At 33.0% G+C, this 18,092-nt stretch overlaps 1 protein-coding gene and 1 non-coding gene across 2 annotated transcripts; both read right to left on the bottom strand.

Moving 5' to 3' along the window:
* Positions 1-591: 591 nt before the first annotated feature.
* On the bottom strand, positions 592-664 carry TRNAR-CCU (transfer RNA arginine (anticodon CCU)). Its single transcript has one exon. It is a non-coding gene; the product is annotated as a tRNA-Arg (tRNA).
* Positions 665-3,385: 2,721 nt separating this feature from the next.
* Vps39 (vacuolar protein sorting 39) lies at positions 3,386-16,744 on the bottom strand. Its single transcript, XM_068772275.1, has 13 exons — positions 16,493-16,744; positions 16,230-16,379; positions 14,477-14,604; positions 13,841-14,044; positions 13,115-13,301; positions 12,329-12,446; positions 11,756-11,882; positions 9,088-9,468; positions 7,937-8,159; positions 6,430-6,900; positions 5,455-5,684; positions 4,799-4,933; positions 3,386-3,724 (listed from the first exon to the last, which is right to left on the bottom strand). The coding sequence occupies exons 1-13, from the start codon at positions 16,560-16,562 to the stop codon at positions 3,566-3,568; spliced, it is 2,583 nt and encodes an 860-aa protein (XP_068628376.1). The 5' UTR covers positions 16,563-16,744; the 3' UTR covers positions 3,386-3,565.
* Positions 16,745-18,092: the final 1,348 nt, after the last annotated feature.

The following is an 18,092-nucleotide window of genomic DNA, read 5'->3' as shown; positions in this document are numbered from 1 at the left end:
TGAGATCCCTATTCCAGAAACTAAAGTTCGTAGCGGCCATCTGTTTTGCGCACTACGTGGTCGTCCCACTACCCGTTTAACTTGCTAATCTGCTGGGCTATATCGATAACTTTCGTTCGTCTACGGATCTCCTTACTTACTTATATATAGAGGGAAGATAATGTTAATGTCTTGAAAATCATATCAATCGACCTAGCAGAAACCTTAGGCAACCCAAAGAGAACAATTCACTGTACTGTTACAGTAATGTAGACTACATTTCAAATGTTAATTCATTCATTCAAAGTGACTTTTATGAAAATCGATATAATAAATCAATAAAAGTAAATTGAGTAAAGATAATTAATTTCACTTAATATACTAACATAATATATTACACCAGTTTCAAATTAATTTAAATTAGGAAATTCATAATAATTAAAATATTGTCGAGGTGTATTTTCTTCTAAATATTATTATGATTATAAATTGTGATCAATAAGCAAACAGCAAGTTATAAACGCCACTATTTACTTGACATCACCTAAAAGCATTGGTGCTCTCGTCATTTTATCCATTTGGTATAAAATTATAAAAAGGTATCAAGTAAATTACCTCTGGTGGGACTCGAACCCACAATCCTCGGCTTAGGAGGCCGATGCCTTATCCATTGGGCCACAGAGGCGGCGGTTGTGCGTCGTTACTTTTGCCATACGCTGTAACTCAGTTGCGTCACCACACGTCACAGACTAGCGGTTGCGTTCACACCCACAAATTAACGAGAACGAGATATTCGAGCCAAACTAATTATAATGTACTTCGATTTTAACACGTATAAAATTTGAGTGACATTGGTTATTTCTGTGTTATCATCAAGGCTACTAAACGGAATGTTAATTGCTTTATGTATTATATTTAGAATTATTCTTAAAAATATATCTCGTTACCAAGTTTTAAATTCTATACGTATTTATTTATCTCATTACTATATAACTACATGAATTTATCTAAACTTCATGTTTTATACTAACCTTACTATAGATAATATTAAATCGTTCATGGTTTTATCGATGCAAAAACGCAGACGACATCTCTGTAAATAGCACGACTAGAGTTATGTCATAACATTACCGTGTCCGGTTAGAGGCGATGGTAATAAATTTACTCGTTACATGATTGTATTTTAACAGTCCAAAACTTATAATAGTAAACAAAAAACCTTTCATGGATCATCTGCCCGAGCGCCCTCAAAAGCTTGGTCCAGTCCAGTAAAGCTTTTGATGTAGCAGGCCCATCCGAGGCTCCCGGGGGATCCCACGAGCTTTTATTACAGTAAAGAGGTTTAGCCTAAGCGACTTCAGCGCTTTGCCACCCTGCATCTAAGCTATAAATAAATACCAACTGGTAAATAGCGCTATTTAATGACTTGAAACTTTTAGCATTTAAGCGCAAATTTAGTAAAAATATAGCAATTCATGAAACACGCTGTAAAAGATCTTTTATTATCTGTTACTTGAAGTTAACATAACTACGATTGAATCTTTTAAAATTTTTGGATTTCAATGAGTCAGAATCGAGGAACTTAAAGGAAGCCGGCAAGAATCGTATAGCTTTTTAGATGTGATTTTAAAGGAAAAAGCTCTTAATTCTGTGGACTGCATTCCGCACCAGCGAATCCTTTGAACTCGAAAACTTAAAACTAGGCTTTCTATCTACACCGAATACTGAAGTTTTTTGGTCACATCCAAAAAAGTTAGACAAAAACTGAACAACTGGTGTTGGTAACTGAAAAAATGGTAGGTCCACAGCCTACACCCAATATCTTGCTGCGCGATGCCAAAAATAGGAACAGGAGGCACGGTGTAATAGACCTTTTGCAATGAGCAAAATGATCCGAAGAGGAATTATGTTTTCATTTTAACCTCCTTGTTGCTAATCACTTATCAGATAAACAAATTATGTCTTCTATCAAAAGGTTCTCTGAAGGACGTACACGCAGTGACATGTTTCCGTTTTCGCTTTGTATCACACTATCGCCATATTGTCATTTACAGATTCTGCGACCTTGAGGATCAGATCGCTTAGCCTAAAACTCATTTATGTGACTTAGTTCTTGGACTGCCTTGGGAACCTCGACTCGGGCTACATCCCGTGTATTATTATTGGCCGTTGGGCTCATAGATCGCTTAGGCGTGCGCTGCATTAAATAACATCGTGCAAGAGTCCCGAGGGAAGATTTCTGCTTCTAAGGTCACCCAATACGCGTTTAGCAATCCGACACAAGTGCCCAAGAAAGCCGAATCTCGACTTTGTCAGAGGCTGATGGCTGGTTAACGTTACTGCCACATTAGGAATCGAAGGAAGGCTTCTGTCTAGAAGAATCGTGAGTTGTCTCTCCTACATGCTTTAGCTGTGCGGCTTGTTTTTAATTCACTGCGATTTGCTATGTAACTTGTCTTATTGTAGTCCCGTCGTCCAGACAGTCGAGAAGACAAAACGGCACACGCCTACACGAGGCTTTCGACTTTATCGGAATTGAATTCGGAAAACTAAAGAGTCCACGAACTTAACAAAACGACTAGCCCGATTTTTCTAAACGAAACGAAGGTGAACTATACGCGAGAGCGTATAGCGTAATGAGTGTAAAAGTACGATGTGAAAAGCGAGGAGTACTCGGCGATCGAAAGTGGGAGAATGTCCCTGGTAGGATTAATTCGTTAATGAATTTGGTTTGATATAGGCAAAAACAAAGTAATCGATTGAAGCCTGTTTAAAGCACTGGGCTATCATTGGTTAAAAAAAAGTCTACACGCAATTGCTCATTCCGCATGGTACTCCTGTGCTTCACTAATCAATCGTTCCTGCGCGACCCGATGTCTTTTAATGATTCGTGGGTAGCAGTACTGTCAATAAAATGAAAATTCCGTCTGACGATCCATGACACTCAACTACAAATATGAATATATTTCAGTTTCGAAAATAGCCATTAGACCGAATAAAAAAAAAACTTATTTACAATATAGAAACCCAATTTTCTTTTCCGAAAAAAAAAAGTTACGTGAAAATTCAGTTATTTATTTATCCTTCACTTTTTAAATACTGTCAAAATAATTTGACCGAATTAAAGATTCGTTTTGTCAGGATTTATTTACATTATGGATTATATTAGTACTCTCTTGCGTAAGCTATAGTAACTTCTTATAAGAATTAAAGATATTACGTAATTCATTACGTAGGAAACAATGTATTTCGTGAACGTTGGGTTTCAATATTATCGTTATATAAATGAAGGTGTATGAAATTTTTACACTGTTAGTGCCAAAAATTAGAAGAAAATTATAATGTAAACTTTATTTATGCGTACTATTATGAACTGATAAATAATATTCAATAATTATTAAAAAAGTACAATTCAAATAAATATTTAATAAAAACATATTTTACATTACATGAAATACAGCAATATGCACAAATATACTCGTATTTATTACTACGATAAGCAAAAATTCTTACACTACATAAGTATATACTTAACGGGTAAAACAAGTTTAAAATAGCAGATATCGGCAAAAATCTGTAAACCGCTTCACTGTTTATCCAGGCTACATGAAAAGTGAACGATGTCTCCATTAGGGTGCCGAACGAATGCGCTTTGGTTTCCGAATCGCTTTTTACACACAGAACAAACATTATAATCGTGTATTACTATGCTCTTTGATTCATGATACTCCTTGACTTCTTTTACCTGAAACAAGGATTAACTCATATACCATCATCCTATATAGCCTAGAAATTTAGTGCTATACCTAACCTGGCCACAAAAACTACATTAAAAAAAACAATATGACATTTAAATTTAGAATTTGTCGTTCTTATTTTTTGCTAATGGGTGTTAAATACTTTTGTGATATTAAATTGGAATAATGTAATAAAAGGAACCAACAGCAAGCGAAACGCGGTTATTTAAACTCTCCAATAATCGAGTCAAAAGACTGGCTGATATCTAGTTCCCGTATTAATTCGCTGATTATGATTTTTGTTTAGAGACAATTTGAAGTCCCAAAAAAATCCATTGACATAACAATGACAGTGATTACTTTTTCCTTGAAGAGAGTACGTGAATCTGTAGGAGCTACAATACGTCATCGTCAGTGGCGCATCGAATACGGGAATCCCACGCTAAAGTGTTTTATATTTGCGTGTCTTATATATATATACATAAGACTGTCCCCAGAATCAAACCCGCGATTAATGATTGCAGGTCTCAATGCTCTACGATTGGGCTAGCACTGCTCAAATGTTTTATGCTGTCCAAAAAGAGATTTTTCCATGTGACAATATTTATATCTACACTGAGTATTGTGTTTAGTCTAATGGCCATGCAAATTCTTGTTATACGAACCACAACCCAGCTAATTCGTTCTATTAATACACTTTGATATATGATCTTGTGAAGACATGATATATTATATCAAGATTTAATTTGATGATAAATTACTTGTATTATAGAAAAACTTTAAGGCTCTTGTCACATCTAGATATTGACTTTTTTGTACAAGTAAAATGAATACAAAAAAATAAGTATAAATAATATTTTGATATCATAAATAATTAAAATGAAATGCCAGACAGATAACTATTAATTACGTTGTATCTATCAACGTAGTATTATTGATCAAAACAGAATTTCAATTATTTTGTTAATCTTAAATTTATTGTCATATTTATTGGCGGAACCATGTTATAAGCGAAGTAATATATACTTATACTTAAAAATAAATAAATAAAATATATATTTAAATATTAAAACGAACATTACCTGTAGATGTTCCGCATACAACAGTCCCTTGAGTACTTGCACCTTCCTTTTCTTAGTCAATTGCCTTTCAAGTGCATTTTCCAAAAAGTGTTTTAAACGGCTCAGTGGCACTGAGTCAGGTAAAACTGATAACGCCTAATAAAAAAAAATCAACATGAGTTTACTAAGAACATAAAAACATGCAATAGATTCAAACGAACTAGGTAAGTCTTACTTCAATAAAGAAGTCAATAGTTGAATCCAACTAGACTGGGTAGGGTACAGGATCTACGAAATATCTTTTCGACAAATATACCTTAGTGGCTAAAGTCGAAAGTCTTTAGTCAAGGTGTGTTACTTGTGATGACTTACGGTATTGAAATGTGGTCTCTCACTGTAGACCCTGTCGGCAAGTACACAATCTTTCAATGAGCCATGGAGATCAATTCTAGATATTTCTCTACGACACCGAATCAGGAATGAAGAAAGAAGACGAAGTAACCGACATAGGTCAGCTAATTGGCAAAGTAGAATGGCATATGGCCTATATTGCAATGTAAAAACCAAAAGCAAAAATGATTTTGTATATCTAAGACTGAACTTTATCGAGTTGATAAATCTTTAGATCTCTTTCTTCGTAGCACACTTGAAGAAAATAATTAGAATAAAATGCTTACCTTCAAAGGTGAGATTTTATCAGCGTGTTTCTCCAACATAGTTAGAGCCGTCTCAATGTCAGGAACGGATGAGTTTGGATGTCTCGCTACGTTTGCCAGCGGCCCCGACAGCGCCCCGCTTTGTTCAGGATTCATTAGTATCCTCATCAAGATCACGTACACATCCGGAGTTTTATTACTCGAGCTCTCACAAACCTGTTCACAGTAACGAATAGCTCTGTCGACGTCGCCTATAACAACAAGTATAATTTATTTATTAAGAAAACCACAACCGAAGCAAATGCATTAAAATGGTATAGTTGAGCGTAATAACAATTAAAAATTCTGAAAGGCACCTTGCTTATTTGTAGTCTGTACTGCATACACAATATTTTCGAGATACAACAGCGAGTCAGTAAGAAAAGTAGATTACATTCTAATAGATAAATATATAATTAACATTAACTTAAATTATCGCAACAATGGCTTTCTTATAAGAGCCTGCAACCATTTAAACAATATAAAGCGTGATATGGATTTAGACCTTTTTGCACAAATGTTCCGTGAATAAACTAGATTATGAATGACACATATTTCTTTGAGTTGAATTGAAAACGCCCACTGCAAGGCATAGGGGTAGTCCAAAGTCGCACAGGCCCGCATCCAGCAACTTACCGCAAGCTTAAGTAAGTCGTCGATGCATTAACTCGTGGTCGCCGCTCGAAACCTATCAGCCAGAACGGCCATCGGTTGCACGAGCAATGTGCCCCCGATTCAAATGAGCAATTCTTCGGGTTTTATAAAGTCAATCTTAAGTTAAATTAGATTATATAACCTGATTTGCATCTGGTTTATTACCAATATTTTTACATAAAAGTAAAAAAAACGTATTAAACATATATAAAAAAACTGCCACAACGAATTATCTTTGTTATAAAAAATACTTAAAAAATAAATAAGCCATGCTAAAAAAATAATTTTATAAATTGATCATACCTAAGATAAGCACATAAATTGCAAGCGCCTGTTCATGCCTTCCAAGTTTTCCCAGGATCACAGCACGTTCCTCGAACATCGAATCAGTAGGAAAATGCAATATCACACGTTCCGGAGTATAATGCGTAGACTTTTCTAGAAAAGTGAGCAATTTGGACTTTATGTGTTGTATTTCTTCGTCCGTTGTGGTAGTTGTTCCACTTTTGTTAGCATGTTCGGTTATTTTCTCTCTGTACATACTAACCAACGCGTCGTGAAATATTGGGTTAGTGTCGTTCCAGGTGTAAATCACGTGTTCTAAATAGGCGGTAACGAGAGACTTGTGCTCTCTTAAAAGAAAATCTAGAACTTTCGGTCGTGGAAGATTCTCGACTTCCACAATGTCTTCGGTGAATATTTTCAAACCTTCCTCGGGATGCTCTTCTAATATCCAATCCGAAAATTTGAATATCAAATTGATATGATCAGCTCCTACAATGTAAAAAAATATATATTACTTTATGTTTCCAAACTTAAAATTTATTACCTGTTATAATAATATCGTATGTATTCATTGAGACTATAGTGCAGAATATTCAAATTTATATATTTTTATACTAGCTGACGCCCGCCGACTTATTATCAAGCTGTCTAATTATCTGCCCCTTGCGAGTAAAATTTCAATAGTTTTAACTGTTTAGTACTTAGGTGACGAAGACTTAGAGCCTAAAGACGAAAGACGCCGTATAAAATCTGGATTTAGGTATCTTTTTTATAGATATTAGGACAAATAAATTATTAATCGCAAAACCCGCGAGTACTTTTATAAATGATAGAAAAACCGAAAATTGCGAGTAATGTAAATTAGACGGCAGTATATATATATATATATATATATATATAAATATATACGATCGCTTGAAATAATTGACACAATATATATGAATTTCTAACAAATTGGACTCTATCGGCATTCTTTTCTTCACGTATATGTGTAACACAGTTAAAGCCCATTTTTCATTACAATGCGTTTTTTCTACTTAGAACTAATTGTAACACAGTGCCTTTATCGTCGTTTTTCCAAAAATATCTTTGGGGGACTATAACATAATCGCCACGCTTGGCAGACGGGTTGGCGATCGCTGTTTAGTATTATGGTACACAGAGGACGCTGTTGCCCATTCTCTGAAAACTCATTTGTGAAAAATGTCAGTCTTTTATAATCAATGCACAAAGTGTGAATTATATAAGATTGTATCCCGGGAATCGAATCCACGACCTACGATCGCGAGTCTCAGTGTTCTCTACCACTGGTATAAAGCTACAACTTCTCACCAAGTGCCACTAGTTAACATTACTTTTTACGAAATAAAACGCATTTTACCGAAGCAAGTCAGTGAAAACTGTTCCGACCCAGATCAAACGGCATTATATATATATATATATATACACACATATATAATTGAAATAATATCATAAAATGATACTATAAGTATATATACAATACAGTAATAGATTTAATATTAACCAAGATGTTGCAAATAGTTCTTCGTTCTGTGATACCCCTTAAGACTGGAATCAGGTTGTTTCGCTTGCTCCTTTAACAGTTGCAACGCTTTTGTATGCTGTCCTTTTGTTTGATACAATATAATCAGTTCACTGTGTTTTCCGTGTTGCGACAATGTCTTCTCCGCTTCTTCCAAACGACAGTTATTTAAACGCAGGAGAGGAGCGACGAAAGCATCATTGGTCTGAAAAAAAATTCCTAAATTAAAAGTATATAGTATATATAAGACGAAAAAGTTTCTGTTAACCTAATAGTAAATTAAAAAGAATTTTGCAGCAACAAAAACTTTTACGACAAATTTCACGAGTTCAAATTCAATATATTAATTAATAAAACGTTTTTAATAGTGGAAAACATAATCATTTATGTACTTATTAAAGTTTTCAACAATTTGAATTGATATGTAACAGATAATAAATACGACATAAAAAAGTTGAATATAGATTAAAAATTATAAATAGCATTTACTTTTGTATTTATATACCGATTTATTTATTATCGAAAATAATATTACCAGACAGCACATTTATTAATACACAGGGTTATAAAGGTAAAAGTTTTCAAGCTCATATGCTGTCAATATGTGGCACGCCCTATCCTAAAATCAATGGTTTCAAAAATAATCAACAGTGTAATGATAATATTGTCAGAAAAAACGTTTTGAATATTACTACATATTAAAATTAATTATTTTTTACTATCTGTCATTGCGGACTTTGTACTGCCAGAATTTATTGGCCTGTGGCATTCTAATAGTCAATCAATGTAACATATTTCGGAGTGATCACTTTAAACAGAGTAATTGGAAATATATGTGAAAGCTTTCTTTCTGACAAATGAGCAATACATTGACCCATATAAAGCTTTTATACCAATAAATAATCAAACTATATATGTGTACTATTATTTGATTCTTATTTTAATCATGTAAATATTTAGTGTACATCATCATTATATCAGCCGATAGACGCCCACTGCAAGGCGTCTCTCAAAAATCGCCACAATGACCGATCTTGCCGCTGCCCGCATCCATCGACTTCCAGTGACTATAACTATGTCGACGGTCTGCAATATGGTGTTCAATATATAATAATTATTTCAGATCAAAATACCTGTAAATAACACTTCAAAAGAGTTGTATCAATTAACTCAAGCTGTTGTGTTACGTTTCTATGACTGATCCCATCATCTTTGCTGCCCCCTTCTTCAGTAATTGCTTTGCCAATGTTCGCTCGTACATCGACAAGATAATCTATCAATGCATTCAAAGCGTTCTCCAAATCCTTTGTCTTCATTTTCTCGTGTTGTTCGTTGCCGGGCTTGTTGTCTAATTCGGGGAATAGTTTAATGACGTCCGCTGGATCGGTGTTCAGTTGTTTAAACACTTGCATAGACTGCGAATATTTCTTATCGTCAAACAGATCGAGAGCGCTTAGCATCCGAATAGAATGTAACGTTTGTTTCTTTTCTTCTGGAGTGCAGTCTGAAAGGAGCTGGAAAAAGTCAATTACGTTATTATAGTCTCGTTATAAATAAAAACAATGTTTATCAAATGTCGGGTACCATAGCTCTACCGAAATTAATGTACCATTCCTTCAAAAACCATGACGAGGTGAAGGCCTAGGGATAGAGCATACACGTCATCGTCAGGAGTATTGACGGTGGATTGACGGAACGGCACGGCGGACTCTCCCATATGGTCACGGCGGGCGAATACTTATGATGTGATACAGCGAGTAAGGTAGCATTATATACACGTATTGAATTAATCAATTAAGTGGTTCAAGCAGCTACACGACGTATATTTTCTTTAAAAAAAAATTAACGTCAACTTAATCTCCTTGCAGGAGGAATTTCGTAAAATCAGTTCTTAATTGATCTCTACTTGGTGAAAGAAAAATTACTGCCAACAATTTCAAGCCTTATGGTTCCGTAGATACCGTGATGAGTCAGGTTAGGTGGAAATCTCTTGTGTACGTATATATATTTATATGAACTTACACGCATAAGTGCTGCTATTTCAGATTTACGGTTCTTCGTTTTGGAGCGAAACATTTTTCAACTACTTTATTCGCGTATTTTGTTCTAATAATTTTTTTTTAACTAAAACTTTACAGTACAATTTTGATTAAACTAACATAATAAAATAATCGCATACTTGTTATACACAAGCTCATATCAAACTGACCTAACCAATTAATTAAAATGTTCACTACCGCGCCCAACGTAAATCAAAAACCGCCGTAATGAATTAACCACTTCTGAAAATGAATAACTATAACTTAACAATCAATGAATGTAAAATAACATCCTACACTTCATTTCTATCCCACTCGTATTTCTCAAATAATTTAGTTACAATGTTTAGTTTGTTACACTAATTACTATGTCGTATTATGAAATAAATAATTAACGAATAACTATTTGTCTGGAACATATGTATTATATAACGTACATAATAATCGGCAGAAGTTTTTTTTTCATAAATTCAGAGTTCCAATTAGCTTCATTCGCTAATAATAGGAAAAATTAATACTAAGCAGTTCTTAATTTTAAAAATTAATGTGCTGTTCTTAATTCTAACTTAAAATTACACGACTACATTTTTAACAAGTTTTTATTTCTAATCAACAATACATTCACCTCCACAATATATTTACCAACAACCTTTTGCCATCTAGCATACGAATTGTCAATGCCTTCCAATGTCGACAGAAACGACATTACTTTCCGATCCCCCTAATCCTAATACATATATATATTTATATTAACCACTTTTGGTTCCTGTTAGATGTCGACGATGTTAGCCTAATAGACCTCACATTAAATTTTTACATTCCCTTCTTCTATTGTATTTTCTTATGCACAACTTTAATTTCATGTGGCGTCTGTGTAACTTGATTACGTTTTGTTTTATACTGTTGAAGGGAAAGCGCAGCGAGACCGTCGTCTACTATTAACACTCGCGGCCGTTACAATCCTCTTTTTCCCACCACGCCGAGCCTTCCGAAGGCGCGGTACAGCGGTTTCGCTATTATTATACAACTAAAAATTACCCTAGGTATTAACGTTTTTGGTATTTTCATGTATACAGGAGATAACATTTCAATACTATTAATTTGGACATTCCATCCATTAACAAACGTGTAATAAGATTTTCGATGAACATCGACACCTCCAGAAATTAAAATTAATTCAAAATTCATCAGACCAGGAATGGACAAAGTATAATAAATATCTGTATTAACCCTTAGCACTCGGAATGCCAGCAGTGCTGGTATGAAGTTTTATTTTGGCAATTCGAAATTCAAATTAGGTTGGATGTAATAAGTATAAGTTATCCAGGGGTGATAAGCACCAACGCCAAAGGAGTTTTAAGCTGTATCACACTCTAGAAAACTATAAGATGTGAAATTTCATAAATTCTATCAACAAATTTAGGTCAAAATTATATATTTTATTGTTTTATTCTTTTACCTATAATGTTATCCAACATTTTTTATAATATAATATATATGCCATTATCGAGTTGTTAGAAGAAAATGTGAGAATAACCTCTGAGTGTAAAGGTTTAAAAAAACATTGACATTTATTTCTTAAAAACTGCGGTATAGCGGTTCCGTTGAACTAATAGCAGTTATCACTATGTGCTCTTAGACCATTACCGACCAATACGAAACTTCAAGTAAATTTTTAAGGTACACTGGTTGTAGTCGTGGTGTAGTCCCCGATGTTTACACTGTTTATAACAATATCGTTAATAAAGAGTATAATGCTTACGGTCAAATCAATGGCAATTTGAAACTGTTTGTCTTTAAGGAGTTGCTGCCTTTGCTTGGTGACATCAATGGAACTGAGACACCACACCTGGCCAACTGAAGCAACAAATATTAGGCCGCGTTTGCACCTGTAACAGTTTTATGAATACATTGAAATTTTTTATGCAGTTTTATAATCATGTTCATGTTTCGGGTGTGACAGCAGTTACTCGCGACCTTAACTTCGTCAGTTTCATTTACGCATTAGATACGAAAAGAAGGTTGCGATCTGGCATATTTTCGTTCCAAGTGCTATTTAATGTTATTAGACGTGTTCTTGTATTATTTCATTTATAACCTGATGTGCTTCTCGAACACTGAAGACAAGTACATCAGAAAACCAGCAACAAACAGGTCGAGACTACGTTTATTATCACCAGAGAACACTTCGTTTAAAATATTTGCAAATTGCTACGTATTATTAAATTTATTTGCAATTATTGATGCTCAAGTCATTCATTTGTCCATTTCAATTGGTACAGAAGTGTATTAGTTTTTTAATATTTTACATTAGCTACATTTCATTACAACATACCTGTACATTAATCTTGCTTTATTAAGCTCTGGTAAGGTCTGTATAAACATTGGAGGTTCCACAGTTTGCACGATCACTTGGTCAGAGAGTAAACCCAAAATGAAAGGCTTGTCCCAAACTGAAATTAAATAAACCATTTATCATACTTTATACATCACATAGTTATGAAACAAATATTAAATTCATATAGTAAGGGAAACAAAAAGTCCAAGGCTAAATAGTTTAAAATTTATTAATCTCACAGATTTTTCAAACAGGAGAGAATATTTGCGCAATATATCTGTGCTAAATAAAGGTATTTCAAAATTTCCTTTTGGTCCCAAAGTATTTTAAGGTTTATACTATCTAATGAGCTACTACATGGTGTAAATATACTTCTCTCTGTCACTCACTCTGAGCCCCATTGGCTTAAATAGGCCATGGGGAGTGCTATACACGGTATTTTATTATAAGATAGGTTCAGAAATAAGGAGATCTCTAGACGTAAAAATAACCGACATAGCCCAGTTGGTTGGCAAGCTGAGGTAGTGGACAGGTCACACAATGTGCAGAATAAATGGTTCCTGCAGCCTTAAGGATTTGGAGTGAGGACCATGGACCAGCAAGCACAGGGTAGATCCACCTGTGGGTGGAATTGGTCCGACAAACTTGTTAAGGCTTGATGCATGCTGCTTCCAACTAATCCTGTTGGATATCCATGGGTGAAGCATATGTCCAGCAATGGATGTTGTATGGCTGAATGATAAAATATCAGTTGAAAACATAATAATAAACAATAACATTTACCTATAGCAACTGGTGCTTCTGTCCATTTAATTGTTTTTTTAATTTCAATATCTTTTGCTTCCTCAACTAATACAGAAGTATTATCTCTACCAAGCAGAAATGATGTCTCCGAATATCTTGCTATTGTAGGTTCAAGTGATCGGGAGCTACTTGTAGGAAACAATTCCTTAGGTTTGCCTGAAGAAAGCTAAAAATAGTTTGAAATAATACAAAAAATAATAATAATAAGACTTGTATGAAAAACATATTGTTTGCTTGTTTTTTTATCACATAAGAAAGAATTTAAATCATAATAATGCTTTATTACATAATTTATATAGATAAATTATGAAATAAATCATTTTATATAAGAAAAATATTTATAATTACCTCATAAAAAAGTATTCAAGTTGAATATTTAAAAACCTAAAAAAGTGTAGTGAAATTCTTGGATTGTGAATATACACTTATATATGTAGAAATGAAGCAAGTGTCTTAGTTTAATTTCATTTAATATTAATTTTATTTCACATTAACATTTATTTAATTTAAACCCTCATAACACAAATTATAATGACAAACTGGGCAGTGCAGGGATAAATAAATTAAGGTCTGTGGAATAAACAAACAACTACTACTATCCAAATAATATAATATAATGTATGTATAATATAATACATGTCATTTTAAAAAAGATTAGTTACTGATAAAAATATGTAAAATTATTAGGAAAACATATGTACTTACATCAAAGAGTGTGTACTCTGCTTTGAATCCTACACATAAATACTCTTGTCCCCAGGCCAGCACCTTGGGCACATCGGGCACAGTGTAATCAAATATATGCTGTTTAAATTCTCCATTTTTGCCATAATAAACTTGGAGTTTTCTTCTGACAGCGACACAAAGATGGACAACTGAGTTAGATTCACCTGTCATTGATGTTGCAGACTGTAATTTAATAACTAATTTTAATTTAACTCATACCAAAAATCTGGTTTTGATAAGAGTTTTATAGTATCCTAATTTAATTACTGCCTTAGTAAAAATGGCTAATGGAATTTACCATCTTATTCATTTCAATTGTTAACATTAACATAATATAACATTAAATGGAAAATAAACAGAACCATTCACCTGAGAGCAAATAATTAATTTTAATGACATATGACTCAAAATTTTGACTTGTAATTTAAAAAAAAACACTAATTCTTTTATTTAATTTACGTAAATATTCTTTTAAGTAATTTAAAATGGAAATAAGTTATGTTATTGATAAAAGAGTAAAGTTTTTTTTTAGTTAACTTTTGTAATTTACCAAAAAAATGTTTTGACTTGTTATGGCTTAGAATAAACAAATACAAATTATGAAACGAGACTAACCTTATTGTCTAAAGCAAACAATGATGCACCTTTTGTTTGTGGAAATGATTTTATTAATGGGAAATTCACACCATTTATATCATAAGTTGATAAAAGATTATCTGATAGGCACAGCAGAAGGTTGTCTTCTGTAAATACATACAACACTTGTAGCCAAAGTAATTAATTCATAAGTAATTTAAGAATATGATAAAACATGAAAAAACTGCTTTTTCAAATAAATAATTTTAATATAAAATGGAAGAATTAAAACTATACAATCAGCTCCAACAAATAATATGATACACCACAAACTAAAATACTACTTATATTTGAAAACATGTAAAAAAATTCTCTCAAACATATAATTAGTGAAAAATGCCCTAAGAGAAGAACACCATCCATACATCTCTGACCTTTGCAATCATAGCTATTTTTAAATGAACTAATATTTAAACTTATTATTTATTTGTTGCTGTTATGGAATAATTATGTTTGGCCCATTGGCATTAACATTAGGTTTGGGAATGAGTTCCTAGTGTTATCACCAAAAATTTTTATTTAAACATTAAAAAACAATAATTATATCAATAAGTTAACATATTATACATTTGTTGTTGTTGTTTACAACCTCTTACCACCTCTCGACCAATGTGTTTATGCCTTTCCGCCAAAAATCGCAAGGTCAAGGAAGTTGTGGAGCCAGTTTTTAAGGATCTCTTTCATAGAGAAGGTAACTACCTTCATATGGTTTGACAGAGAGCGGAATGATGGTGATCAGTAGGTGCAAGGTCTAAAGAAGAAAGCTCTTTATTGACCATGGCATTTTTTTTAACAATTCACAGTGCCCTCCCATTCCCACCAAACACATATCATGATCTTCTTTGTATGAAGGTTTGGCTTGACCCTCGACTTTGGCATACATCCTGGAGCCACCCCCTCCTTTCTTTGCATTAAAATGATGTATAGGCACGATTTCTTGTCTCCTGTGACGATTCGTAACTAAAATCGCTGTTTATAACTGCATGTCACTCATAGGCGGGTGAAATGCTGAGAAGTAATTTGAATGCACTTTCTTTTTTTCATTGAGCTTATGAAGCACCCAGACTTCCAATTTTTGGGTAAATCCCTTTGAAACCCATTGAATGATGGTGATAGAAAATCATTTTATGATTGCAGTTCATTTTTCCACTAATTCACAATTAGTTTTGTCAACCATTCTCTTTCATGAGTGTTTTGAGATCTTCATTATCGAATTAGAAGGCCTTCCGCTGTGGGACGTGCCATTTTTGACTTTTGCTATTTCCATGCTGTTAGAGTCTACATGTCATGACACCTCTTCCACACATGTCACAAATATCTCAGGCTACTTTGGCAGCTTTTTGAACACGATGAAAAGCAAAGCAGAACAGGTTTCGAAAATGTTGGTAATTCCCTCCAGGGTATTCTATTTTTATGGTTCAAAACTAATAAAAAATTAAATAACACAAAAATACAATTAACATAGTTTTGTAGAACATAAGGAGTTCTACCAAATGAATACATACATTTTGCCAAACAGCAAACAAATTGTTGTAAAATAAAATAAAAATATTAAAATGTTTTGAACTTATTCCCCAACCCAATAGCTTGGTATAAAGTGAAAAGCAGTAAAGTTGGTAAACCTAATCCTATTTAAAATAACTAAGATTGCAAGCTCTTCTTGGGAACTTCAGTTCTGCCATCATTACTAAATTTCACCGGAGCGAATTATTTATTTGCTTTATTTACTTACCGGGTACGACTTCAATTTGCTGAATTGGCTTTTTGCTAAAATTTTTACAATATCGAAGAAGCTGTAATTCATATTTTTGATTGCCATTTATGGCAGATAATGAGTACATTAATAAATGACCCTGTCGTGTGCCTAACAGTAAATTGCCATCTGAAATTAATTAAATCATAAATATTTATTACGTTTATTGTACGATTACCTAAACAAGGCATCCAAATTTTAAAATTCGTATGCAAATATACATACTACACATAATAACTTACCGTAAGCTGCAATAGATTCTATCTGAACAGTAGCATTAAGCAAATGGGACACTTCATACGCCTCATGCATGATTTTATAACAATACGTACGAGAATATTTTGAAGAAATAATTTAATAAAGAAGATAACATTAAATATTTTAGGCGCCTTTGGTAATTAACAAAACTATTTAGACTTTTAAAAACTTTTGTTATTTAGTATAATATTCAAATAAATTATTCTCTAATAAGTTGATAATTAAGTTAATATTGTTTTTGTTGCTATCTTTGACATTGACATCTTTCTAATAGTTGCATTACCTAAAAACAAAAGCAGAGACTTTAATGACATTAGTAAAAGCAATACTTGCTAGCTTTAGTAAGAAAAATACAATTTTTAAAAATTTGTTTAAAAACAACTGAAATTAAATTATTTTCTTTTAATTGTGTGTGATAAAACAATAATTTTTATAGTGCTTGTAATGTGCAAATGTTATATAAGCATTATACATTTTATGAAAATAAAAAAATATAAACAATTTTATGTGTACATTGTGTACTCATCTTTCTTACATTTATTTACAACAACCCTGAACATCTTTGCCATTCTTTGTCAAAAAAAGCTCGTAGTTTTTAGTGCTATATATTTCGTTGTACCTATTGTATCAATTTTAGTAGAAAATTAATTATATTCCAGCATTCGTACAACATAAAAAATACAAATAATTAATTATTTAACTATATAATTTATTTAGTACATAGTAAATTGCATGGTTTATATTCGTTTACCCAACAAGAAACCGATCAATTGGTAAATTATAGTTATACAAAATTGTTATAATTATAACAATTTGCGCCGCCTACGCTCATGACTCTTGTTATTCTGGAGTTTGTATTCGAAAATATTGTTTTAAATATGCAGGAGCTCGACTATGCCTTTAAAACCATTAAAACCTAATGTCATTGACTCCGACTGCACTTCCAAGTAAAGAATAACCAGATTTCCTTTCTTATCACTAATTGGCGAAGAAAGAACTTTTACCTTCTTGGATCCAAATCTATAGAAGATTAAAACTACTATCAGAGACGATCTGTCTTTTTGAAAACCACGATTTCTCTTTACTTCGTAGTTTCAAATATAAGTGAAGTGGGTTCACTTATCCAACCTCCATTATTAGATCGTATTTACGATTATTTTGTTCGACTGCTGGTTTTATAAAAAGCCATTTCGCCTTGCGCCAATCACGTGAACACTAAAAGGACGACTATACTGGGAGAACATCCTCTTGTAATGAGTAAATCTCCATGACGTACATAGCAAAAATCAGATAAAAAGTAATGTTTGCGCTATCATGGTCTCCTGTGTTGTAATAGAATAATTTTTTGTTTTCAAAACGAATTTTATAGTTATACAAAGTTACGCATTACCTTGCTCGTTGTTTGTCGGCATATAACTTGTAGCTATTCTAAAGTTGTGCTATTTCGAAATTAGGTTATATCTATGCTGTATTTTGCAGTTTCTGTGTTTTTCTTTAACACATGAATCTGGGCAAGTAAACGGATATATTGTCATATTTGTTATTTGATGAACTAGTTGAAGGTTCTTTGGAATCAATATTTCT

Source organism: Battus philenor, unplaced genomic scaffold (genome assembly GCF_028537555.1).
Source record: "Battus philenor isolate CCGP_79_NKW_IND1 unplaced genomic scaffold, ilBatPhil1.0.hap1 SCAF_11, whole genome shotgun sequence".
NCBI lineage: Eukaryota > Metazoa > Arthropoda > Insecta > Lepidoptera > Papilionidae > Battus > Battus philenor.
The sequence above is the reverse complement of the archived record's forward strand: the minus strand, read 5'-3'. Positions and strand labels throughout refer to the sequence as shown.

Coding starts and splice junctions, on each gene's coding strand:
- Vps39 (XM_068772275.1), bottom strand. CDS start 16,562: ATGCATGAGGCGTATGAAGTGTCCCATTTGCTTAATGCTACTGTTCAG. Junction 12,447..13,114: donor AGAAGCACCAGTTGCTATAG/GTAAATGTTATT, acceptor ATTTAATTTCAG/TTTGGGACAAGCCTTTCATT. Junction 5,685..6,429: donor AATTTATGTGCTTATCTTAG/GTATGATCAATT, acceptor TTGTTGTTATAG/GCGACGTCGACAGAGCTATT.